Below are 26,703 nucleotides of genomic sequence, written 5' to 3' on the forward strand. Positions count from 1 at the left end.
GCCCACTGCCTCCTCACTAGCCCCGCTCTCACTGACCACCGCCCCCTTACCGACCCTATTCTCACTGCCCACTGCCTCCTCACTAGCCCACTCTCACCACCCACTGCCCCCTTACCGACCCTATTCTCACTGCCCACTGCCCCCTTACCGGCCCTATTCTCACTGCCCACTGACCGGCCTGTTCTCACCATCAAACCGACCCACTCTTGATCCACCGCTCTGGCCCACACTTGATCTGCTGTCGCTGCAGGACACAGCCCGTGTGTTCAGCTCCCACCACATGGTTCCCGGTCACGATCCAACTCCTTAGGTAGGTAGTTAAAAGGGGGGTTGGAGGGGAGGATTGAATTACTGCAGAGAGGAGAGAGAAGAAGAAGAGAAAAAGAGAGGAAAAGGAAAGGGCGAGGAGAGTGGAGCTCCAAATGGAGCGACTTATCCTGCCGGCATCTTGCCAGACCAGATCCTTATTTCCTCACAGTTCATTGTTGTGAACTCCTCATAGAACTGTGTGTCAGAGGTCATTCCTTCAAAACATTCCTTCAAAACATTTCAGTATAATTCGGGGCAGAATCCATTGGATATTTGGCATCACCGTGTCCAAGGGGTATAGCATTGATTTACAAGACTATTATCATTCCTTTCTTAAATTACAGTTTCACGCCAAATAAATCACCAAACACAAGAAGTAGTCATGCTGAAACAGAGAATAATCTTATATTTCCACTCCATAGATTGTTTTGAAAACAGTGCAGTGTTAACTGACTGCCAAAGTCTGATTATTGCAATAACTTCTGGCCTCAGATGAATACTATTGCTTCACTAGTATGACTTCTAAGGATGAAATCTGTCTCAGGCAAAGAGATAGAATGGACTTAAGAAAACCTGTTTTTGTACCATTCCTGCATTTTCTATTAGAAATCAATTTTTGAGTCTTCTGTTCCTTTCATGTTTTTGCTACATAAATAGCTGCAATAAGTTAATGGCCATTTGAACTGAATTCAGCAGGAAACTTGTGTCCAAATCCTGATTCAACTGAACAAAAAAAAATAAAGAACTGCAGATGCTGGAAGTCAGAAACAAAAGCAGAAATTGCTGAGAAAAAAAAAACTCTCTAGCAGTATCTGTGGACAGATAGAAGAGTTAATGTTTCAGTCTGGTTCTGAAGAAGGGTCACTGGACCAGAAATGTTAACTCTGCTTTCACTCTACAGATGCTGCCAGACCTGCTGAGTTTTTCCAGCAATTTATGCAGTTGTTCCTGATTCAACTATGTCTTTATTGACAGGAGACTTCTATTAATCTGATCAGTGCTTTAGCCCTGATTCAAGGACCATCAGGCCACCATCTGTAATCCACTGACCCACTTGATTTTATTTTAGCAGCATGATACAAAATGTGAAAGTTAGGTGTTGAATAATGTTGGAAAGCACTCCTGTGAAGCTGTCTGGGTAGCCATACTCTATTAAAGGCACTCTATAAATGCAGGTTGTTGTTGCTGTTGACTCATTTTACAAACAGGGAAGTTGATCTCTCAGCTCTAAAGTTCTCATTAATGTCCTTCCAGGATTTCTTTCCAAATAGGATATTTTTCCGCTCTGGTTCTGGTTTGTGGTCAGATTTATTAATGGGAGGAGTTTTCTATCGCTAATAATGGAAATCACAATTCAAGCCTATTTCCTTTTGACCTTGGCGTTCATATCCTGTTGACTTGGGACTCATTCTTTCCACACAGGATGTTCTGTTGTCGTGGTGCCAGAGGACATTGTGCAGTTAGAGATGAGCACTGCAGTGTGGAAGAGCCAGAGACAGCGCCTCTTGTTGCAGCAAGGGAGATATTATTCTCTGAATTGTTGACAAACATCAGCAAACTCGCTCTGATCATGATGGAGACCATGTCCCATTTTATTCCTCCACCATGTTTCATTGGAACTGCTTAGAGGGCTGTCTCACAGAGGTCATGTCCTATCATGATCCTTTAGCTGACTTCAGTATAAACTCAGAGAACAACAGAATTTAATGGTCATCATTGTCTTGACTTGTTCTCTTTTCTGACACTCTCAAATTGCCTTTTGGACAGACCAATAGCGACCAATCTGTTCATGTTGAAAATCTGAGATTAAAAATAGAAAATACTGGGTATACTGGCACCTGAAGAAAGCATAGAGAGACGAATATTTTGGTTATCAAACTTTTGTCAGCTCCTAATATGCTCATTGTTGTGTTCCCACCATTTTTGTTTTTATTTCAATATGGTGGATAGCAACGTGCCTGAAGCTATTGTTCAAAGAGGGAGAATGCAGGTGTGAAATTCAGTTCCAGGAAATTAAATGCCATCATACGCCTTGTACCATTTCCTAAATCACTGACCTACAGCACAGCAGTGAATCTCATCAGTGTGCATGAGTGTTTGGTGCAATCCAGTGCATGGAGTGTTGTTGTAATTTGCAGCAAAATCATTATTAGACAAACGTTTGACACATTTTTCCTAATTTCATTCTGAGGATTCAGATGAGCTTCTTTAAACTTTTCCATGTGGCTACTTAAATTATGAAATGAAAATGTTATAAATTATGTAATGTTCACAATATGGTTCACAATAACAATTCTGGAAAATTCAGATTTTTGGGTGCTTAGATTGATTGATTATGACCTTTTATTTAAAGGGGAGGGAGCAGTCGACTCTTTATGTTTCTTCACCTCTCTAATGATGATAATGCCTTAAGCTGACTAAGCCCTAAACTGTGGGAACTCACTTTTGACTGCGCCGCTTCTCCCGTGTTGCACCATTTCTTAAAACCAACTTCTTCAACCAAACTTTAGGTCACCCGCTATCTTTTTCTTTAGCTCAGCATCAGATCTTATCCAATGATGTTCCTTTGAAGTACCTTGGGATGCTTTGCCGTGTTAAAAGTTCTGTAAAAATGCACAGTTGTTGTTAGTGATTCACTCCTTGTTGGCCTCACCAATGATGCCAAAGTGAAACAACATTCTCAGAAAATACACAGCGGCAGCAGATACCCAACAATTCAATCATTTCACCATGTTTCAGGAGACCTTCTGGAATCTTGGAGCATCAGGGCTTTGGGATCCAAGTTCCACATGCCATGTTCTAAGATACCTTCCCTTCATTGGGATACATGCCTGTTTTTTCATTAAGAGGTCCTCCGAGAAAACCTTCTGTAATAGAATTCTGTAGATTAGTGGTGAAGTTCTTGAATTGCAGCATAGACAATGTTCTGTTTTTAAATGTGTCTTCCTATACTTTCTTGTACAGAGTGTGGAATGTCCCTGGCAATGCCGACCTTTGTTTCCCATCCCTACATTCCTTTGAACTGATTGTCTTTCTGGTCATTTTAAAAGACATTTAAAGTCACGTTTAGGCCAGATTTCCTTTGCTGGAGGACGTTGTTGAACCAGTCGGATTTTTAACAAAATCGACAGTGATCACCATTAGGCTAGCTTTCCCAGATTTTCATTGAATTCACATTTCACCATCTGCCATGAATGAATTCTAATTTCACCATTAGGCTTTGGTTCTGGAATATTAGCCCAGTGACAAAGCCATTACACCGCTATTTCCACTCTCTATTGGGATCTATCCATCTTTATATTTGAGAATTAAATCCCTTGTTTTGAGAAAAAATTGATTACTCCAGCAGAATATTTTGTTCCATGAAAATCTTGGTTATGGTAAATTTGCTTTCTTTGCACAATCTCTGTAAAGATTTTTTTTAATGGAAATTTTACCAGTAAGTCATAGCAGCAGAACACCATGGTTACTGAGTAGTTATCATTAAATTCAGATGTCTTAGGTCATATTGTACTTTGTACATTAAGCTGAAGAACAATCCTTTGGCTAAGCTGTCAATATAAAAATCTCTGCTTCACAGAAAAAAAAGATCAACTTTGTACACAGGACATTCTCAATTTATTGAAGGAGATAAAATGTCACGATTTTATGGATAAATCTATGGTAATCTGTAAATCCTGGATTGAATAAAGCTCTTGGACTCATCACTCAGTGCATTCAATCGCTTTCAGTTGCTCCACTATATAGTATTGCGAGATAATATGATCAGATTTTGCTGTGTTAATAACACACCTGTCAGTATTTGCCAATATTACTAGGTAAAGTTAACAGCAGTTTACAGTTAAACACAGAAATCCAGAAGTTTGTGTCAGTTTTAATCTTTTCCTCCATGGGCTTTTTTCTTACCCCTGTCTTTGCTGACAGACTTGGCATGGAAATTACCACTTAGCATGCATTTGAGCTGTTAATCACGATTCTCACTGACAAAATGGTCAGAAAATGTAATATGTACTTGAGGAAGAACTGCAGTCTTGAAGCATACTGAGTGATACTTACTGCTGTAGTTCTCCTCGGGTACTGAAAATAAATCGACAAATGTGAAGTCTCATTCCCTCAGAAATAGGAAAAAGTCAGAAATGGGGAAAATTGTATTGGAAAACAGAAGAACAATTGAATGCATATTTTGGTTCACAAAAGAGGACATAAACAATTTCCCAGAAATGTTAGGGAACCAAGGGTTTAGTGAAAGGAAAGAATTGAAGAAATCAGTATTTGTTTTAAAAAAAGAAGTACTAGAGAAATTTATGGGGTTAAAGGCTGATATTTCCCTATGGTCTGATTATCCGCATCCCAGAGTACTAGAGGAAGTGATCCTGAAAATATTGGATGTATTGGCAGCCATCTCCCAAAATTTTATAGACTCTGGAACAGTTCCTACAGATTGGAGGATGGCAAAAAAAAACCCCACTATTTAAGAAAAGGATGGAGAAATAAAACAGAGTATTACAGAGCAGTTAACCTAAACTCAACAATGAAGAAAACGCTAGAGTCATGGTAACAAAACACTTGGAAAGCAGTAAGGAGTTTAGACAAAGTCAGCATGAGTTTATGAAAACAAAATCATGTTTAACCAATCTACTGAAGCTTTTAAAAGATGTAACAAGTAGAATAGATAAGGGAGAGCTAGTAGATGTGATGTATTTAGATTTCAAAAAGGTTTTGATAAAGTCCCACATAAGAGGCCAGTGGGCAAAACTAAAGTGCATGGGATTGGGAAATAATATACTAGCATGGATTGAGAATTGATTGACAGAGCAGAAACCAAGAGTAAGAATAATTTTTTTTCTGCGTGGCAGGCACTCGTGGTATACCACAGAGATCAGTGCTTGGGCCTTAGCTATTCACAATAAATATAAATGACTTGGATAAGGGAATCAAATGCTATATTTACAAGTTTGCTGACAACACAAAACTAGGTAGGATTGTGGGTTGTGAGAAGGATGCAAGGAGGCTTCAGGGTGATCCAAAAAAGGTGAGTGTGTGGGCAAAGACAAACCAATACAATGTAGATAAATGTGAAGTTATACACTTCAGTGTGAGAAACAGGAAGTCAGAATATTATTTAAATGGTGATATGTTGGGAAATGTGGATATACATAGAGATCTGAGTGATCTTGTACACCAGTCAATGAAACTAAACCAGCAGGTGCAGCAAACAATTAGGAAGGCAAATAGTATATTGGCCTTGATTGCAAGAGGATTTGAGTTCAGAAATAAGAATGTCTTACTGCATTTATACAGGGCAATGGTGAGGTCGCACCTGGAATATTGTGTGCAGTTTTGGTCTCCCTACCTAATAGAAGATATGTTTATCATAGAGAGCATGCAGTGAGGGTTCACTAGGCTGATACTGGGGATGTTGTACAAGGAGAGATTGGTTCTGTATTCACTCGAGTTTAGAAGAACAAGAGGGGATCTGATTGAAACACGTAAACTTCTAACAAGGTGAGAGACCAGTTGCGAGGAGGATATTGAAGAGTTTAAAATCAGAAGTCACAGTGTCAGGATACGGGCAGACTAAGATGAGGAAACATTACTTCACTCAAACTTGTGGAATTCTCTATCACAGAAGGCTCTAAAGGCCAGGTCACTCAGTGCATTCAGGAAGGAGATTGATAAAGTTTTAACTATTAAAGGCATCAAAGAGTATGGAGAGGAAACAGGAATATGGCATTGAGATAAAGGATCAACCATGATCATATTGAATAGTGGAGCATATTGGAACAGTTAAATACCCTACTCCTGCTCTTACTTTACACATTTCCACAGTAATTAATGGTGCATTTTAATTTTTTATTGTTGTCCTGTTTTTGTTTTTTTTATGCATCTCCCTCAATTCCATTTATATGTAACAAACTCTATTTCATAATAGCAGGCAGCACAATGTGTGCTGTTACAATAGCTATTTTCATGGGTTTGGGTGAGGTTTTCAGCCTTTTCTGTATTTTCTTTCCCTTTACCGTCCATCCAGTTTCACTTTTCAGTAAAATGCCTTAACGAAACTGTTGTGACAGTTTAGTGTCTGAATAGTCTTTCTTTAAAAAGTGAGAAGAATCTGTTCTATTTTAGAAACTGAAGAAGATAGAAAACAGAATTTCCCCAGCAAAGGAACTAAGCTTAAAATAAATGTATAATAGTTTGTGGGTTGTTACATATCAACTCATCGCTCCATGCTTGAATTGTTTTGTTTTTATTAATTTGTGTGGGTGTCACTGGCTGGCCAGCATTTATTGATGCGCTTGAGAAGTTGGTGGTGAACTGCCTTCTTGAGCAGCTGCAGTTCAAACCAGAGTTTCTAAACACATGTGCTTGAAAGATAATCTTACAGCAGATTCTTTACTTCCACTATGGTGAAGATAATTCAATACAGGGCAGTAAACTGTGCATTCTATTAGTTAGAATTTACATTTCATGTTCAAGTTTTTAAATTTACATGTGGCAAATTGCTTAGAGGTGTGAGCTGATAAAGTCATGACAAGAAAAACCAGATATCTAGGGCTCGGATGGACAAGGCAAGCAACTGCGCATCTTCAAAACAGTCAGCTTGAATGATTGTGAAATTAACAATGCAAGGAGTGAGACAGAGTGTAACTTAATGTGAATTAATTCAATGTGAAATCAAGTGGAGAGGTAGAAGAGAATGCATTGAGTAGGAGAGTGCAAAAAATGTAAAAATCTTAAAGCCACCATTTTACATTGACATATTTGCAACCTACTGTAATTAAAAACTGATGGACTCCACACTTGCAAAATTCAGTTTTCCATGCTAGCAGTATTTGTTGTAATTAACATTTATCTCATTGTTCTTGTGAAAATAAAAGTACTTGAATGGAAATGGACAAGGCTTGACTTTATACAGTGAATTTAGATTGATTCTGCTGCACAAGTACAGTAATCTTCCTCCACTGAATGCATTTCATTGCTGAGGCAAACAGCAAGATGTTGGTTTCACAAACAGTGGAACAGCTCAACTCAAACAGCCATTTTTGAGATTTCAATTTGAATAACTCACCTACCTTCACCTGAAGTTATGCATAAATTTTAATGAAAGATTGATGTAGCATTGTTCATGATCTAAGGATGCACGGAGGTCCACCACCATTGAACATTGTGATGTAGGAAAACGCAACAGTTGATTTACCCACAGCAAGCCCCTACCAACAGCAACAGCCTTTGTGTCACTTTGACAGCAACCTATGATTTCACTGTCTCACACAAACCCACTTACACATACACGTTCGCACACTCACACAGACCCTCTTTCACATGCAATCTCTGCCACACACACACACACACACAAACTCTCTCTCCCTCACACACACACATTCTCGCTCTCTCTCACATCCACACATGTACCCACACACACACCCACACACAGACACACGCACACAACACACACACACAGACACACACAAATACACACAGACACACACACAGACACACATGCACCCACACACACATGCAACCACACACACACTTACACACAGACACCACAAACACACACACAGACTCACACACAGACACACACACAGAGACACACACACACGCACCCACACACAAACACACACACACACAAACACACACACACACACACACAGACACCACAAACACACACACAGACATCACAAGCACACACACACACACACACAAACACACACACAAACAGACACACAGACACACACACAGACACCACAAGCACACACACAGACACCACAAACACACAAACATAAATCTATGTGGTAAATTATTTCATCCAAGATCTTTGTGTATTTGCAGATACGTTCTATTTTGTACAACAAAAATCCAGCCTGACTCCACGTTAAAACACAGACAGATTCTAAACAAGGCCTCACACCTAAAATGCATAGTCTGACCTGAGATGTCACCTCTTGTATACACTATTAAAACCTTTAATTATCTTGGGACAATGACTTGAAAGAAATTCTGGGATTTGCATTTTAATCTGTAGAAACCTGTGTCCCCTTTCTATCTGATTAAAGATTCAATAGAAGGTGGTCAGCGAGCCATTTTTAGGTTTGTTACCTTTCTGCTTATAAATTCTGTGTCAGTATACCTCCTCCACTGCACGATTCTGGAGGAAGGAGCAGAGCTCCGAAAGCTAATGTTTTCAAATAAACCTGAATGGACTATAACCTGATGTCATGTGATTTTTGACCTTGTCCACCCCAGTCCAACACTGGCACCTCCACATTATGGGATAGTGTGTAAATGCACAGATCAGTGTGACATCTATACAGACCAAGAGAATATTCAGTTCAACTACTGTTAGGACTGGCTACAGTGGTTCTGAACTTGGGAGGGACAAGTTAGCAAGAACTTTTTTTTTCTGTTTGCTATTGAAAGACTTGTGTGTCTGGTCTGACTCTTGACAATTTCCAGTGTTGAGTAGCTTGTTACCCTCATTTTATCAGGTCACCTGGGCTTCTAGGACCTCTATTAGCCATTGATTTTTCTATTCCAACATGACTCAGCAATTTGAGAGTAAAGGATGAATTTTTTTTGACATTTGCACATTGCGACATCAGAAAAGAAACATTGTTTTCCTTTTTGTTTCTCACATGATCTAAAATGCTGTTCATCCTGACATTGGTGCTCTTGCAAATGCCGTGATGAGTTCAAGACGAAAGGTTTCATTAAAATGGGTCCTTTTTCAGCAAACTTTCATGTTTAATGTCTTAGCCTAAAATGAACCGCGATGTTATAACTAGATTTTATTCATCCAAATGCACAGGGTTGGACTTCCATGAAGATTTGCATGGAATTGGATCGAAAGAAGGTCTGAAAGGACGGAAACTCCAAAAAGCGATTGAGAGCTTTGCTTGGAATATCACTGTGTTAAAAGTAAGTACCTTCTATTATGTAGGCCTTTACAGAGCTCCCATAATCTTCTGATGGAGTATGCAGTAACAGCCATTGTGTGTGGTCTGCTTTATTTCCTGTATTGGAATAGTTTGTTTCAGAAAGCCAGTTGTTGCAGATTGGAACTGGGGCCAGCTGTTACCCATTTGTATATTTATTCACAAAATTCCACATTGCAAACATAAGCCTCTATCTAACCCAGTCACCGTTTTAGTCAGTCACTATTTCCAGGGGCTCAAGTGAACCCTTAGGAAAATTCCCACCTTATTCTCCCTCTCTATTCATGCCTAGAGGTGGACCAACATGTGCCCATACCTGTTTGCATATTTTCTGCTGGAACAGATCACCAGCCTGTTGCCAGTGGCTGTAACTTAAGGAGCACCAGCCCATATCAAGCATGACTGATCAGGATTCTCTCTTACTCTTAATTTTCCACCACAGGCTTGTTGGGATTTGCAAGATTGATAATCAACCTGTATGGCCATGTTACAAACATACCTTCCAGGGCCATCAAGCTCTGGATTGTGAGTTGAATGCAGAACTTCTGACTCAGAGGTAGGGACACTTGTGTCCAAATCATCTTGCTTAATGCCACCACTTGTATACAAGTGCGTGTTGTTGATATGATCTTGATACAAGTGTGTTGAAAATGTACATTTGTTAGTGATGGTGTCATGTGTGAACTAATGTACACACTCAATGAGGATCACAATCAGAAAGAGACAACTGTCCCAGCAATGAGATGCAGTGCAATTTTAAAATTATGGAAAAGTCCTGGCATTGGTGTAAAGCCACATTGTTGGAGATGTATTCATAATCAGCTGACTGAATGGACAGCACCTTAGAAGATAATGTGGTGAGATGGACTTCTTTTGGCCATCTATTATTTCACCAATTTTTGAAAAAGGAAGTCAATATTGTTCGCCATTCAAAACAGGTTGTAATTTAACTTATTGATCTGTGCCGCAGTACTGTTGAAACCTATTTCCACAGGACTTCTCAATGATGTTTTGTGCTTTACACTTATGATTTGCACTCAGTGTATGGTGAACAATGAACTCAATGTACTCTGTCAGAAATGCTTTAATTTAATCGCTTTTCTTAAAATGTAAGATGGACATATACATATTTGCTACATTGAATCTTTTAGTTAAGGTATTTCAATTTGTGAATTCATTTTAAAAGTGAACTAGCACTTGAAAATACTGTGTCAATATAAGATAGAAATGACCTGATCAATAACATCATCAAATAAAATGTTAACTAATAGAGTCATAGAGTCATACAGCACAGAAACAGACCCTTTGGTCCAACCAGTCCATGCTAACAAATATCCCAAACTAAACTAGTCCCACATGCCTGTGCTTGGTCCATATCCCTCCAAATGTTGCTTGTAATGTTGTTGAATTGTGATAGATTGGGACTGAGGAAACAAGTCAGACTAAAATAACACGCATTTTGTCTAAACTCTGCAAAGAACAGTAATCATTTTTTGTTGTGTGGTATGCAATATGAAGGAGCTGAGGTTCAGGAATGTTTGGTTTAAATTGTTTGATGTCAGTATGGTCGATTTTAAAGTATTGGCTTTAATTCCAGTGATAGAACTATAATAAATTACAGAAACATAAGGCTTCAGTGATCTGATCATCACACAGTCAGCTTCAGAAGTGCTAAGTTCAGTGGAACATTCACCTGCTCCTCTCCAGCATTGTAAAGTTTAGCAAACAAACTTCATTTTTTTTATCTGGGTCATTCTCTTCCCCTTCCTTTACTTTAAGGATGTAGGAAATGTCTGAGTGGAGTTTAGTTCCTCACCATTCAGCGAGATCGTGGCTGATCTGTTCCTAGCCCCATTTACCCTGCCTTTTCCTCATATCTCTCAATAATTCTAGATATCAGAAACTTGTTGATCTCAGACTTGAAAATAACATAAGTGGATGTTTGTGAAATGAGAACACCAAACTCTTAGCATGCTTGCATGAAGAAAAGATTTTCAATTTCATTCCTGAAGGATCTGGTTCTGACTTTTTTGACTGTGCTCCCTCACCCTAACTGCCTTTGCCAACACTTTAATACCATGAGAAATCAGATCAAATGACCATTTAGCTTTCTAACTTCCAGGAAATACAATCCTAATCCATATAATCTCTCCTAGTAATTTAATCTTTGAAGTCCAGGTATCACGCTGGTAAACTGCACTCCTGCTAAGACCAATATATCTCTGCTAAGGTGTGATGACCATGGCTTTGTATCTAGAGCATGGGTTTGACCCATGTACTCAGATCCTCTTGACGTGAAGGCCAACACACCATCAACCTTTTCTTTAGCTCTGTATTTGCATGCAACAAATAGTAACTGAACATGTTGAGTAGTATAAATATTCCAAAACTGTTTCTGTGGCATTCTGATGTCACAGAATTTTGTTTAATGAATTTTTCACAGGCAATGGATGAGGTGGAGACCATTGTACCCCTTAAAGAAAAGTTAGATAAAAATTTCAAGCAGAGGGTAATGCATCAATTGCCTTCACAAAGGGGTGACACAAGCACAGAGGGCAGAATGGTTCACATTTTTAAAAAAAATTTTCTTGTGGTTCCTTACGCTGATGAGTTCCAGACAGTCAAGTATATTCAACTCAGTTAAATACTTGAACTCCTCAACCACTGTTGTTTTAACACAATGAATGGGTGTGTGCATATGTGTCTGTGTTTGTGTGTGCGTGTGTCTGTGCCCACGTGTGTACGTGTGCATGTGTGTGCATGCATTTGTGTGCGCCTGTGCGTGTGCGTGTGAGTGTATGTATGTGTGCGTGTGTATATGTGTGCGTGTCTGTTTGCATGTGCATGCATGTGTGTCTGCGCATCTATGTGTGTGTGTGCATCTGTGTGTGTGTGTCTGTGCGTGCATGTGTGTCTGTGTGTGCATGTGTGTCTGTGTGCGTGTGTCTGTGTGTCTGTGTGTGTGCTTGTGCATATGTGCGTGTGTGTGGGTCTGTTTGTGTGCACGTGTGTGCATGCATGTGTGTGTGTGTGTGCGTGTGTGGAGGCTCCTTTATAACTAGAATCCTACCAGAGTGGAATTCCTGAGGGGAAACTCATGACTGAGCAACAGACAACTGAGAGCATTCACACGCTACAGAGATTGATGTAAACTTCACAACTTACATTGCTTTTTTGAAAACAAGTAAAAAAGAGTTATTGTTCCAGACTTGTAATTTTGGGTCTGATTTTGACCTTGCTGAGATGAGGAATATTGGCCCAGAACACTTCCAACATTTAGATATAGCATCAGGCAATCCCAGGTCAGGAGTGACCATGGAGTATGTTACAAAGTGCTCACCAATTTGTCTCCACCTTAGTAGCACTCCTATCAAATCACTGCTACACTCTCTTCACAGGATTTACCAGTTTGGAGGCAATATTGCACTTCAGCCTTGTATTACTTTAAGCTGGATTGCAACCATTTGAATTCATTTCACATAGGATCATTGTGTCCATCAGCAAAGAAAAGATTTAGACCAGCAATCTGGATTGCATTAGAAACGTAGGCTCAAGATTTGAAAGGCTGCAGCTAGCCCACTGTGTACCATCCATGTGTGATTTCACATTCACATTGCCTGCTTTGAAGCCAATTACCACAATGCAATTGAATGACCCTGGTTATAATAGAACAAGGAGCCAGCCGGAGATTACCCGCAGTCTCTCTACAAAGGGGCATGACAATTTTGAGGTGTCTTCTTTGTCTCTGTGACAATAAGAGCCTCTGTTTAAAACAGACCTGGATGGATCATTTGCTGTAGACAATGAAGCTTTTTGTCTCATAGAATCGCTATTAATGGTAGAGAATAAGAATCTCTTGATAGGGTTTTGGAATGTGATCAAATTGGAAAATGTGTGAAGACCTTGGACTTGCTACAAGAGTTTTTTTTTCCCTACGAAACAATGATTCCCTTCAGTGGCTTAAGAAGGGAACAAGTTGATCTAATGGGGTGCAACGGGAATAATGTAAAAAACTAAACAAAGAGTTTCAACATTAAAGGGCCCGAGTACCAAACTGATGATTAGAAAGCAGTATGAACACATTCCTTTAGTTGTGTGATTGATTCCAGTATTTATTTCATTTAATTATTTAAATAATATTGAACGCTCTGAAATTAATTTTTCACAAATACAACCCAGTTTGGGCTTATTTTGCAAGACGTATTTAAAATTGGTGAACTCACTGAGACAGGCTTCCTTCTGTTTATGACCTTCAGTCATTTGGGGAACTCTCTCAAATGAAAACAAAAACAGTGAATGCTGGAGACACCAGGTCGATCAGAATGTGTGGTGGGAATCGATTGAAGTTTACATTTCAGATGCGGATACACTCACAAGTAAATTGGCCCCATTCTGTCCATAGATGCCAATTGAGCTGCTGAGTCCTTCCAATGTTTTTTGTTTCTGTCTCGAGTTTCTGCAGTGTTTGGACTTCTGCTGATCTTGAGAGCTCAAGTCCAGGCTAATGGCACATCACTAATTGGGGTGCTTCAGTGATCATGATAGACTTGTAAACTTGCGGCCCAACTTCACTGGGAAGACTATCAGTTTGAGAATGGGTGCACCATCCCCTTTCTAAGCTAGGGATGGGCAAATCCACGTATCCTCAGCAGATTCATTTACAAAAAATGCTCAGAAAAAGGAGTAATTATCAGCAGTTATTTTTGAATTCACGAGGTATAGTTTCCTTTTCACCATCTGTACAATGATCTACCAGGGCAGATTGACACCCTGTCATAGAAACCAACCAGTGTCTGAACTGTTCAAATCAGAAAGTGAAAATGATTCCCTCCTTCCCATTTTTCAAGCCTGATGCTGATGGAACAAAGATTTTGCAGCATTGGCCATTTTACAAAAAGTATTGGCATTCTTTCTCTCATTGAGAGATTATTTTCTCTATCTTTGGGGATAATATGCTTGTGATTTGTTTAATTGCAACCTTTAACGGCAATGTTTGTGGTTTCTGTTAATCTGTACTTTATTATCTCTATATCTCTGTCTACCCAATGAGAGTTTTTGTATCAACATGTGCATCTTGCTTTATCTCTCTATCTCCACCTCAACCTATTAGTTGACAAGTGTGACTGACTTTTCCTGTTTATCAATCTTTATATAATATCTCAGAAGGTTTGTAATTGAGGGCCATGAGTTTTGGGGAGGGCGAACAGAGTGGTTCAGGAGTTGCATTTCAGAGAATCTCTGTGAGCACGTTTCCAGATTATCTGGTTTATCTCCATGAGGCTGGAGAAAATTGAACTGTAGAATACAACACACAAATAGGAGCCCATCTGAGCCGTGGGTGAACAGCTCTTAGCTCAAGCTCACTGTGTTCACCAGAAAAGCTGTGTTGGCTCACAGGAAAATAAATATAATCCCCATCTGTAGCAGTTTCTCATTTAGAAACACTTTATTGATAAGCTGAAGATTATGTTGCTGCCCTGTCTTTGTTGGATGGGAAATCTCTATTTGCACAAAGGCAAGGGAAAGAAGTGAAGTGTAGGAACTAGATTTTCACACGGGCTCAGGGAAAACCTGACCTTAAGTCATACATGTGACTCCTCCATAATTTTGCCTGGGACTTTTGACTTTTTATCCAGGGTTGGAGTTTGCACTTGTATTTTGAGGGCTGCTATGGAAAGAGTGAGGGGTATCGCTGTTCAGGTAAACTGCTTAGAAGTCCCTGTCAGTTCAGCAACTCAGCAGCCCAGGTCCGTACATCATTTAAGGGCCACAGAAATCTCAGCCTTCCATTTTCCTCAAACACCCTCCCCCAACCCTTATCAATAACTGCTCAGATGACCCATGGTACTTGCATGCTATTCTACACGTCTGTGATAGCCACCAACAGAATATTAACCATCTGGAGTCTTGCAGTAGCAATGGGAGTCATTTTGAAATCATTGCAAAAGAAAATAAAGTTTGAACCTTGAATTCAAACACACTTTTATTTAACTGGCAAGAAAATAATGTCGGCTCCAACATAAATAGATTGTAATCCCAAAAATGCCTATTGCTTCGCAAGCAAACAATAATCCACATCAAAGGCATGCTGTGTTATTACTCTTAAATCTGTCAATTATTTGTGGATCAATGGATCATCTGTTCAGCATTAACTCATCAAAAGTTTTTGAAATCCAGCCACGCATTCTTAATAGGTACAGCAATCACAACAAAAGTTTCTAGCTGTAATGCCTGAAACTGACAGATCAGCTGGTACCTCATTTCCATTTCTAAGCAGAGAATGTGCAAGTTAAAAGGGGCACAGCCATTGAAATTTCTTTAAACTTGTAAAAGCAGGGCTTTAACAACTTCAAATCACAGTACAAAACATGACAGCAAAGGCTGACAAGATTTTTAAGAAGTATATTTTTAATACATTGAGGTAGTTTTTACAATTGGAAAAGCATTGTAATGCATGACAGCAATGACACAATGCTGATCAATGTAAGGACTAATCCCCGGAATAAATTGCTGCAACGGAATATATAAACAGTGCAGTCGAGCACCTAATGGTGACATGTGAAGAGCCAAAACATTTCACATTTAACGTTCAGAATTCCTAATTTGTTAGGCTTCCCCAGTTGTCGCAGTCTCTCTAAGGATACTTCTTTGTAGGTCTTCCAAAACATTGCACCGCCACACAAATTTGATCCTGGCAAATCAACATCTCTGTTTCCATCTGTTGGTGGAAAATATAGCAACCCTGTGATTTCCTGAACAGAATTCAGTCGACACATGGCCCCATATCTGGTCCAAATACGTCACAGGCTAACTTCTTGGCCCTAGGCAGTTGGCACAGGGTAGGGTGAATCCTCTGAGTGAATTATAATACTTGGAACTGGCATGGACCAAATGGAGCTTTTTGGCTCCAGACTTCATTAGGCAAGTTCAGAGTCTCTGCTTGGGGTTAAAAATCGCACGGTGGTATTCCAGCCAGTTCCCTGCCTGCAATCCCTCCTTGGTGTGATGTGTTGCAAGAAAAATAACTTTTTTGGATCTGGAATACACTGGCTGAGGCTGGCTCAATGGAGGCATTAAAGAGGATGATTACTTGGATAGAAATAGTTTGCAAGGATATTAGTGGAAAAGCAAGTGATTGGCAGCAGGAAATGATGCATGTTTGAAGAGCTGGTGCTGGCACAATGGGCTGAATGGCCTCCTGCATTACAGTAACTCTGTGTTTCAGGAACACAACCACATTTTTCTTATTTTGGGTGGGCCTCACAAAGTTGCCTCGCAATCCATATCCACACAGTCACGGGATCTGATTGTGGGGAAAGCGCTGGCAATGTTGAATCATGGGAGAGCTGTCTGAGAGTTTGGAAGGACGTGGCGAAATAGTAATTGCTTCACACCAGAACAGAGCTGAATTAACAGCGTGCACAAGGCCCTGAGGGATGGGAGGTGACTGTTTACTTACAGCTTTCGCATAACATTTATATTTCAAAAAGCAGGCAGCAGTATTGGCAAAGAATAGATTCATAATCAATAGTATTTTATGTCTGGGGCTAGCAGCCTTATGAATTTAAGGTTAATTAGGAATTTCTTCATGACACAGCCTTCAGATTTCATCATTCCAGTTCCCAAGGTACTGGAGGGCATCCACCTTCCCATAATGTTCCTGAAATTGGATTTAACGGAGGCAAATCATGGAATGATTGCATGCTGTAGTCAGCCCTGCCCCTGACTTTTCTCTTGAGTAAAAAACCTGAGGAACCTTTTCTTTTTACAAGAAGAAAAAGTATTCTAACTGCACAACAGGGATACACATATTACTGCTTTTCCCTAAGCTCAGTTCTCAGCAGGAATATAGGATGCTGTGACAGAACTCTAAAATTTCCAACTGTAGATAATTTTGAAAGTGAAGATGGATTTGAATGTTTAAAGAGTGTGTGGTGCCCCTCTGTGGTGTCTTTGAGGCATTACATAACTCAGAGATAGTAGGAACTGCAGATGCTGGAGAATCCGAGACAACAAGGTGCAGGGCTGGATGAACACAGCAGGCCAAGCAGCATCATAGGAGCAGACTATAACTCTCCTGTCTACTTGATACAGCTTGGCTCCAAATGTCCCTGAGCTAACACTAGCACAGACGGCCAACTGTTACATCAGGGCAGAGTGATTGGATCAAAATGCGAGTCAATGAGGTTGCAGGGCGAGAGGCTACTTCCAATGTGTGTTATTTGTGCTTGCTTGCTGGGGATTGCTTCCCTTCAAACTTCTTGTTAATGGCACACAAAATAAATGCTGCCCCACAGGTGGCTGCTTGTTTACTTTATGCTGAGATCCTTTTTCCACAAGTACCCTGAGGCAATCTTACCCCTGTTTTCCCTTGAGAATGTGCTGGTGAACCACTGTACAGCTGGGTAGCTTGCTGGGCATTTTCAGAGGGCAATTGGAATTGAGACTTGCAAGTAGGTTTGACTAGTTCAGGATGGCAGGTTTTAAAGTATGTTATGTTAGATGGATTTTTACAACATCCTGGTGATATCACGGTCACAATTACCAACACTATCGGGCGGCACAATGGCTCAGTGGTTAGCACTGCTGCCTCACACCAAGAGGGACCTGGGTTCGATCTCAGTCTCAAGTGACTGTCTGTGTGGAGTTTGCATATTCTCCCTGTGTTTGTGTGGGTTGCCTACAAGTGCCCTGGTTTCCTCCCATAGTTCAAAGATGCGCAGGTTAGTTAGATTAGGCATGCTAAGTTGCCCCATAGTGTCCAGGGATGTGCATACTGGGTGGATTAGACATGGGATTGGAGAGGGGGATGGGTCTGGGTGGGATGCTTTTTGGAGGGGCAGTGTGGACTCGATGGGCCGAATGGCTTGCTTCCACACTGTAGGGATTCCGTGATTCTTTTTTCTCCAATTTTATTTAATTAACTGCATTTAAATTCCCCAGCTGCCTTGGCGGAATTTGAACTCTCTCTATTTTGTTCAGGAGCGTTAGACCATGTCCCTTGATTACTCATTCATGCTGTCTTTCTGCATCTAGAGATGCATTAAGCAGACAAAGCACATTTTTGTTTCTGTAGCTTATTTTTCCTGGAACAGGTCATGAGCCTGAAGTCAGAGGCTGTAGCTTGAGGGGCACCAGTCCACATCAATCATGGCTGTTCAGAAGATTCTGTTTGACCATGTTATGAACAGACCTTCCCCGACCATCAAGTCTTGGGTTGAAACTTGAACCCAGAGTTTCTAACTCAGACTAACTCATATACATCTGTACCAATGACACCATAACACAGCCATTTATATTACTAGTCCATTAACATGATTATTGTGCAATCCCACAATTGGATTCAGTTCTCTTCTGGTTGGTCATGGCCTCAATTGGAACTCCTTCCCTAAGGCATTGTGGGTCTACCCACATCAAATGGACTGCAGCGGTTTAAAGAAGGCAGCTGACCAACCCCTTCTTAAAGGCAACTAGGGATGGGTCACGAATGCTGCTCCAGCCAGTGAACCTCACATCCCATGAATAGATTAAAGAAAATCGAACAGGTAGGTATTGTGCCACAGTACTGTTGCTATATTTGCCTGCTCATTCCCTCCCTTTCCCTCAGTCACTACCGCCTCATGGGGCATTGTGGAAGTGTAGCAGGTTATTGGGCATTAACAGCGAGGGGACCAGGGCAAATGTGTCACAGAAGCGTATTATAAGAGGACAGAATGAGAAAATGAGAGATGCAAAAAATTGTTATATTATTGTGATATGGTTAGGATTTGTGTTGATCAGTGGAGGTTACAGTTGTGCCTTTGTAAATCTGTTGAGAAAATGGTAAGAAACTTGCCTTTATTACAAGAGGTTTGGAATATGGAAGCAAAAAAGTTGTACTGCTATTACATAGCACCTTGGCGGGACCACACCAGGGGTATTGTGTACAATTTTGGCCCCCTTGCCTACAGAAAGATATACTGGCTGTAGAGGGAACACAATTGAAGGTTCAGCAATCTAATTTTGGGATGCAGTGATTGTCACATGAGGAAAGGTTAAATAGGCTCTTCCTGTGTTCTCTGAAGTTTAGAAGAATGAGAGGTGATCTCACGCATATTAAAAAAAAATTCTTGCAGTCCTTGACAGGGCAGATGCAGGAATGATGTTCTCCTTGGCTGGGATTTCTAGAGTCAGGGGACAGAGTGTCAGAATTATGGGCAGGCTGTTCAGGACTGAGATGAGGAGGAACATCTTCAGTCAGAAGGTGAAGATGGAATTGTCTGCCACAGAAGACTGTTGAGGCTCAATCATTGTATATTTTCAAGACAGACATCAATAGATTTCTACATGCTTTTAAACAAAAGAGATATGAGCATATGCAGTGTTGAAGTAGAGGATCAGCCATGATCTCATTGGATAGCAGAGGGCTGAATAGCCTAGCCCTTCTCCTATTTCCTATGTTCTGAGGAAACAATTAAGTTACGGTACAAAATATGTAAAATCTTCAGCTGTTTGTGTTACCTTGGTAAATGCAAGTGGAAATATAATCTTTGTAGGTATGCAGATGGGTATTATCCAATGAAATTCAGACCATTTTGAAAGATTCTTTCCAGGGAGTTCTGGTTGTGTAGCTGTGTCCTGCTTGAGGACACTGTCCTTCACTTTCCAGTGGTGTATGCAATTATCTTGATGAAGGTGATGATTAATGAGATTGTTCCATACATGCTGATAGCAGGTTGAAGGCTCTCACTGAATGTGCAGTGGGTTGGAACGGTGTAACCAGCACTCTTACATCCATTGGGAACCTCAGCATTGCCACCTGGCAGGCTTTATTGCTACAGTGCCAATCACAGCGAGGCCCAATCTTACCCTTACCCAGTGATCATTTGACAGTGGGTATTATTATGGGTCAGTGGCTAAGTAGAAACAATCAGAAATGTTGGATGAATTCCTTTTGTCCAGTAGCTCATGGTACTGCCCTAACAAGATCTATTGCTGCTGCAGATTGGACATTAAATTCCAGGAACAATTTAAGACCATTAGATGTAGGAGCAGAAGCAGGCCAGTCAGCTGATTGAATCTACTCCGCCATTCAGTAAGATCATGGTCATTCTCAACTCCAATTGCCTGCCCATTCCTCATAACCCTCGATTCCCATACTGATTAAAAAGCCCTCAGTCTCAACCTCGAGTATACCTTATGAGCTAGCCTCGACAGCCCTCTGCAATAAAGAATTCCACAAATTCACTACCATCTGAAAGAAGAAATTCCTCCTTATTTCTGTCTTAAAAGGTCAACTCCTTATTTTGTGATTATGGCTTATGGTCTTAGACTCTCCCACGAGGGGAAACAACCTTTCTGTATTTAACCTGTCAAGTGCCCTAAGCTTCTAGTCTGTGTCACTTAGTATCAGACAAGCTTGATTTTTGTTTTCCCTTTACAGAAACTGATGACGAGTGGATAAATGCAAAAAGAGGTGTGACATCCAACCCCTGCTCTCACAGTACATACTGGACTGAGCAGTGTCCCTTTCAAGGCTGAGATTTGCTGCTTGCTGTAAATGTCTTAACCCTCCCATAGGTGTCAGGCACTCACTGAAAATATATCTTGAGTTTGCAGCTTTGAAGTGAGGATGTGATGACACTTGTAAAAGAATAGTCACAAAATGAACTCTTTCCTGCTTCCAGGATGAAGTAAAATTCAAGATCAGTGAGATAATGAGACACTCGAGAATGAAAGGTCATCATTGGAGAAGATGGAGGAGGCCTGTAGCCAGGCTGACGCATGCACACAAACACACAGCTTTGATTCTGACATGCTGCACACTAAAATTAGGAGGAAGTGAGAAGCATAGTTCCTTGGTTGTTTCCTGTGCCCTAACTCTGTGTTTAAAGTAGCAAGAGGAAACCACAGTGCTTAAGATAAGCCAGGTGATAAATTATTGCAAACAAAGGTTGATTTCAATACAGAATAAAACCAAGTCATCAAACACACAGTTAATGCTGCAATAAAAACAGTAAGAATAGGTCAGTTGACACCAGTGAAGTAGCATGGTGGTTACAGAGACAGACATTGGAGATGGTAATGTCACTGACTAGTAACCCAGATCCTCAGGCTAATGTTTTGGCAATTATTGAAATTTGAATCCCACAAAAATCTGGAATAAAAAGCTAGTCCAATTGTGGCTGGTATTAGCCACATTAATAGTGGTCATATAACCATTGCTGTAAAAACCTACCTGGGTCACTTTGTTTCCTGTTATGGAAGGAAGTCTGCCATCCTTACCCAGTCTGGACTACATGTGACACCGAACCTGCAGCAATGTGGCTGCCTCTTACCTCCCAGTTTAGGGAATAAATGCTGGCCTGGCCAGCAACACCCATGCCCAATGGAGTGAACAGAACAGATCTAGCTGTTTATTGCCCTTGTTGTCTAGCTGCCCCTTCGCCCATGATCCATGTTTCTGACTGCCTCTAGATTGGGGCAATTAGAGGACCCCACCCTGACAGGCCGATAGGTTTTCTTGCATTCCAGTCAGGAAACTAACGACCTAGCTTGCCCACTGGAAAGGCAGATAATTGGGGTGGTAGCAAATTGAGGCCCTTAAGGGGCCATTAACTGACTATTCAAAAACTTTAATTAAGACCATTTATTTGCTGGTAAGTCTAGATAATCGCCTATGGGCCTTGTCAGCCAACATTTAATTGTAGGGGTGACAAGAGCGAGGTCAGTTTTTGTCCATGGCCAACTTGCCCAATTATTTCCACTTCTCACCATTTCCAACTGGTGGAGGTGGGTGGGGAGCATTCCGCCCATAGAGTCATTATGATGCAGTGGACCATTCAACCCATCTATTCCATGACAGCCCTCTCTAGAGCAGTCGGATTATTCTCACTTCCCTGCTGTATCACTGTGTCCCTGAAAATTTATTTCCCTCAAGCATCCATTCCATTTCCTTTTGAAATCGTTCCTCATTTTAACTTCTACTTGGCAGTGCATTCCAGGTCATTACCATTCAACTAATAAAATAAAAGCAAAGTACTATATAAAATGTTTCAAGTCCAACGTGACTTCTTCAGAACTTTTCCAATTCTGAGGAAGTCATATTGGACTCAACGTTAACTTTATTTCTCTCTCTACAGATGCTGCCAGACCTGCTGAGTCTCTCCAGCAATTTCTGTTTCAGTACCACTTGATCAGTCCTGGCATTAGTTATGCTGGTGGATTGGGCTCTGCAAATGGGAGGGATATTTACAGAGCTGGTACTCTTTTTGAGTAACCACTGTGTGTTTCGTCTATTTCAGGGTCAAGCAGATCTCCTGAAGCATGCAAAGAATGAAGCATTGGATAACCTGAGACAGATCCACTATGCGGCACAGTCTTGTGGTATCAGTAAGAATGGCTCGATGTCTCCAGACCTATTCAGAACACGGGGGATTCTGGAGACCATTCCTGAAAGTGAAAACACGAGTGACAATGGGTCTTGCTGGCCCCAGCGGGCTTGGGAATGATAGGAAATTGTAAATAATACACACACACGTTCACATTCTTGCTTGAGCCCTCTCAGCCTCTGACAGGTGATTTTGTTAGACATGTATTGGATTTGACAGTTGCCTTAATAACATTTCATCCTAGAAACAAGGCCATGTACTCTGCAGTGGAGCTGCTTTTAAGAGTCATCACGACTCAGTGCTTGAGAACAGCGCTAATCTCCTAGTTGTATCAATGACAGCACATCCAAGTCAATGTGTGGCTCCTAAGTTGCCTATCAGCGTAGTTACAATGGCAGGACCTGGATATAAGCCTGTGGTTCCTTCCACATGCAGTGAACCCTTAATCTTAATTGTGCCACTGTGGGCCCTGGCCAAGTGGAAGTTAGCTATTTCTCTACAGAAACCAAGGGGAAACAAAATATCCACAGAATCAAAAAGCATCAATGTTGAGTAGTTATATTTTAGCAAAATACTGTTAAATGGAAGCTGGGGTGCTGTCCCTGGATGGAGACCTAGAGACAGATGGAGCAGCAGGTCTGCTGGAGGTCAAAGGCCCCATTATATTCTGGAGACTTTCCAGATATATTTCAGTAAGCAGGTATGCTTGAGTAATCTTATGTTTTCGCATTATGTTTTCACCTATTGACTCTGGATGGGTGAAAATCTAGCCCAAACGATGTAACAAAATGCATCTGGAACCTTTATTGTAGGTCAAACATTTGTGCCACAGTCCCACCGATATTTATCTCAGTTCAAATCTGAGATTGGAAATCAAGCTCCTTTTTCATCACCAGCAATGCAAGGCAATCATTATTTCAGTGGAGAGGAACAATGCGTGTCTCCGCTGTAAATCAATCACTGTGCTCCCATTTCAGCCTCACTTGAAAGGCACTCGTCAGATCCAAATCACTGTCTCAATTCCGGTTATTGTGACTAGACAGTTGCAAGGAATCTCATTTCCAACCACCCAGTAATGTGTGTCTGTGTAATAAAGCCATGCAAAATAATATTTATGTTTCTCATTCTGAATTTTGACATAAATGTTTTCTGAAATCTCGTTTGCCTCTTTATCTTCAGCTGCTGAGCCAGAATGTCATTTACCACCTAAAGCAGGAGTCTTTTCTGTCATATTAATAGTCACAACCTTTAAAACTAATGAACTACAATGCTGGTAGATACCTCTGGACTTGATACAACAGTAGCATTTGACCACCCTCCCATGTATAAAGAAGACGGGCAGAAAAATTTTATTTTAGTATTTTAGTTTTTGTTGAGTTTCCCAGTGATGTCATTATGCTGCTATTAAAGATAAAGCATTATAAATAAAGTAACTGTTCTTCCAGCTATATGAAGTGTAATACTTGGCACAATTCAATATAAACAGAAGGAACTGGTTGAAAATGAGTGATTGCCATGCATTCACTGATGCAGCCAACTGTGCTGTGATTAAAAATGATTTTTTTTTTTCTGTAAATGAAGTAGAAATTACAGGTTGCAAAATGCCAGCCATGTGAGAAATCTTTAGAAATTTTAAGTTAATAAACATCTTTACTCAATGTGACAAGAATGTGAAACTCACTACCACTGGAAGTGGTTGAAGTGAATTGTAGATCAGCATTTAAGGGGAATCTAGACAAACATATGAGGGAAAAGGGATGGCTTTTGTGGTGCAGTGATAGTGTTCCTATCTCTGAGCCAGAAGGTCCTTGTTCAAGCCCCATCTGTCCCAGAGGTGTATCACACAGCATGTTCAAAAAAGTTGATTAAATCATGAGGGAAAAGGGAATGTGAATCATGATGGTAGATTTAGATTAAAAGGATGAGAGAAGGCACCAGTATGAGATGGCCTGGTGGCCTCTTTTTGTGTGCTGTAAATCTTATGTAATTTACCATCTCTTAACTGGTTTTTGCTTAAGAAGGGACTGTTACTGACCAATAAATGAATTCAGAATTCATGGCTTTAAAATCACTGGCAAACCATCCTGAGGATAAATGAGGAGGTTGTTTTTCACTCCGTTGTCAAGATTAGGGCTGTTTAAACTGAAGGTGGTGGAAATTATTTCTGTAATTAATTTTAAAGGAGAGTTTGGCAGGCACTTGGTATTGAGACACTTTCAAGGTTGAAGATGGGGATGTGGAATGAACAGCTGTTCTTAAAGATATCTCCACTGGTATGACAATGTTATGACCCTCTAAGATAGCATGCCATAAATTGAGCCCCGCTACTCCCGGAGTTATCCCAAATGTTAAAGTCGTTTTCTTTTAACAAGTATGCACAGTGCTCCAGTTTACCTGACTTTCTTACCAAGGTTGCTAGAAAGCCAAGTTTCTGTACTTGTTAGAATTGTTCTTTGTTGTAATTAATTAGACTATAGCTACAGATAAACAGATGTAAAATATGATCATATAATATTACTAACTAAAACTCAATTCCCCTATTAAATTCCCCCTTACATACATACACACGCACACACATGCACACACACGCACACACACACAAATGCACATGAAGAGGGAAACTAGATTTTTGGCAGGGGAAGAAAATCTGGAAAGTCAGCTCAATGGTCTTTGCTTCTCAGTTCTGATGTTGAGATGGTCCTTCTTCAGTTGGTCGGGCCCTTGGTGTTCAGTTGTCTTTCTCTGGGTGCTTCCACTGGTTTTAAGAAGTACAGAGTGGCTAGGTCACTTTGAAAATGTCTTTGATTTATCAATTCAAAAGTCACAGCTCACAGCAACTACTACAAGATAGGTAACTGGTTTTCTTCATGTTTAAGCTGAGTTTTTGACTGCAGAGAACAGTACATACAAGAAGATCTGCGCACTTCTTTCTCACTCTCTCTCTTTCTCTCTCTCAGACTCTTCCCCGTGTCTTTGTAACTTGTTTCCAGTTCCAAGCTGCTCAGCCACCTGAGAACCAATCAACCTCTTGTTGCCAACAAGAACAGCAGCAGTACACTCTCTCAAATCTGGATTATGTGCAAACTGAATTTCAATTATTGCTTGTTCAAACAGTTGATTACATTGTCTACCATGGTTTTCTTGTTTTTAAAATTACAGCCACTCTTTCAAACACTTTTTGTAAAAACTGTTCTTTCTCATTGAAGTCCCCAGTTTTTAAAATGACAAAAATAAAAGGACGCAGTCTTTACAACAGGCAGAATGGCCACCTTCTGTGGTGCAAGTTTCTGTGATACTAACCAATGAAAAGCAATCAGATTTAACCACTTATTAATATATTTCAGGATTTTGAATACTGCCTCTTTTATTTGTGTGTATATCACCTCTGGATACCACTAGAAGATTGACACAGTTGTGTCTTTCTCTCCATATGTATCTTTTAAAGTATCTTTCAAAATATGCAGTGAGAATTTCCTTTGGGGTTCTCCTGATCAGCAGCCATAACTGCAGGGGAAGATCAAAGGAAACCAAAGCTTAACTGGACAGGAACTACATAAACAGAGTTTCTGTTAATCTATTTTCAAGGTTATGGTGTCCAATTGGGAGTACTCTGTAGGACGTTCTGGTCATTAGTGTTATTTTTACATTCATTAGATGAAGATGTCACTGGCAGGGAATCAATGTTTATTGCCCTTCCCTAATTGCCCTGAAGATGGCAATGAGCTTCCTTCTTGAATACAACCAGTTGGCTTGTAAGCCTATTTCCTTAAGCAGTAAAGAAATAACTACACAACTCTGGAGTCACATAAGGATCACAAAAGATAAAAACGACAGATTTCCTAAAGGCATCAGGGAACCAGCGGATTTTTCCACAACATTCTGGTAGTTTCATGGTTGCCATTGCAGATGCTAGCATTCTTTAAAATCATGATTTACTTATTTAATTAAATTTAAATCTGTTCAGCATCCACGTTCAGATTCAAACCGATAACTATGGATCATTACTCAAGGTATCTGGATTGTTAGTCTTGTAATATATTGATCAGCACACCATCCACCACCTAAACATTGACTCACGCTACTAC

The 26,703-nt window shown here is 40.4% G+C and overlaps 1 protein-coding gene across 1 annotated transcript in view; it reads left to right on the forward strand.

Annotated features, from left to right (window-relative positions):
• plcl5 (phospholipase C like 5) overlaps positions 1-23,777 on the forward strand; it is a 74,696-nt gene extending 50,919 nt beyond the window's left edge. Inside the window, exons 4-5 of the mRNA XM_048614780.1 lie at positions 9,122-9,231; positions 22,532-23,777. Of these exons, the coding sequence (XP_048470737.1) occupies positions 9,122-9,231; positions 22,532-22,738 (317 nt within the window). The 3' untranslated portion in view covers positions 22,739-23,777. The remainder of the gene's footprint in view (positions 1-9,121; positions 9,232-22,531) is intronic.
• Positions 23,778-26,703: the final 2,926 nt, after the last annotated feature.

This window comes from Rhincodon typus, chromosome 30 (genome assembly GCF_021869965.1).
Source record: "Rhincodon typus isolate 14 chromosome 30, sRhiTyp1.1, whole genome shotgun sequence".
NCBI classification, from domain to species: Eukaryota; Metazoa; Chordata; class Chondrichthyes; order Orectolobiformes; family Rhincodontidae; genus Rhincodon; species Rhincodon typus.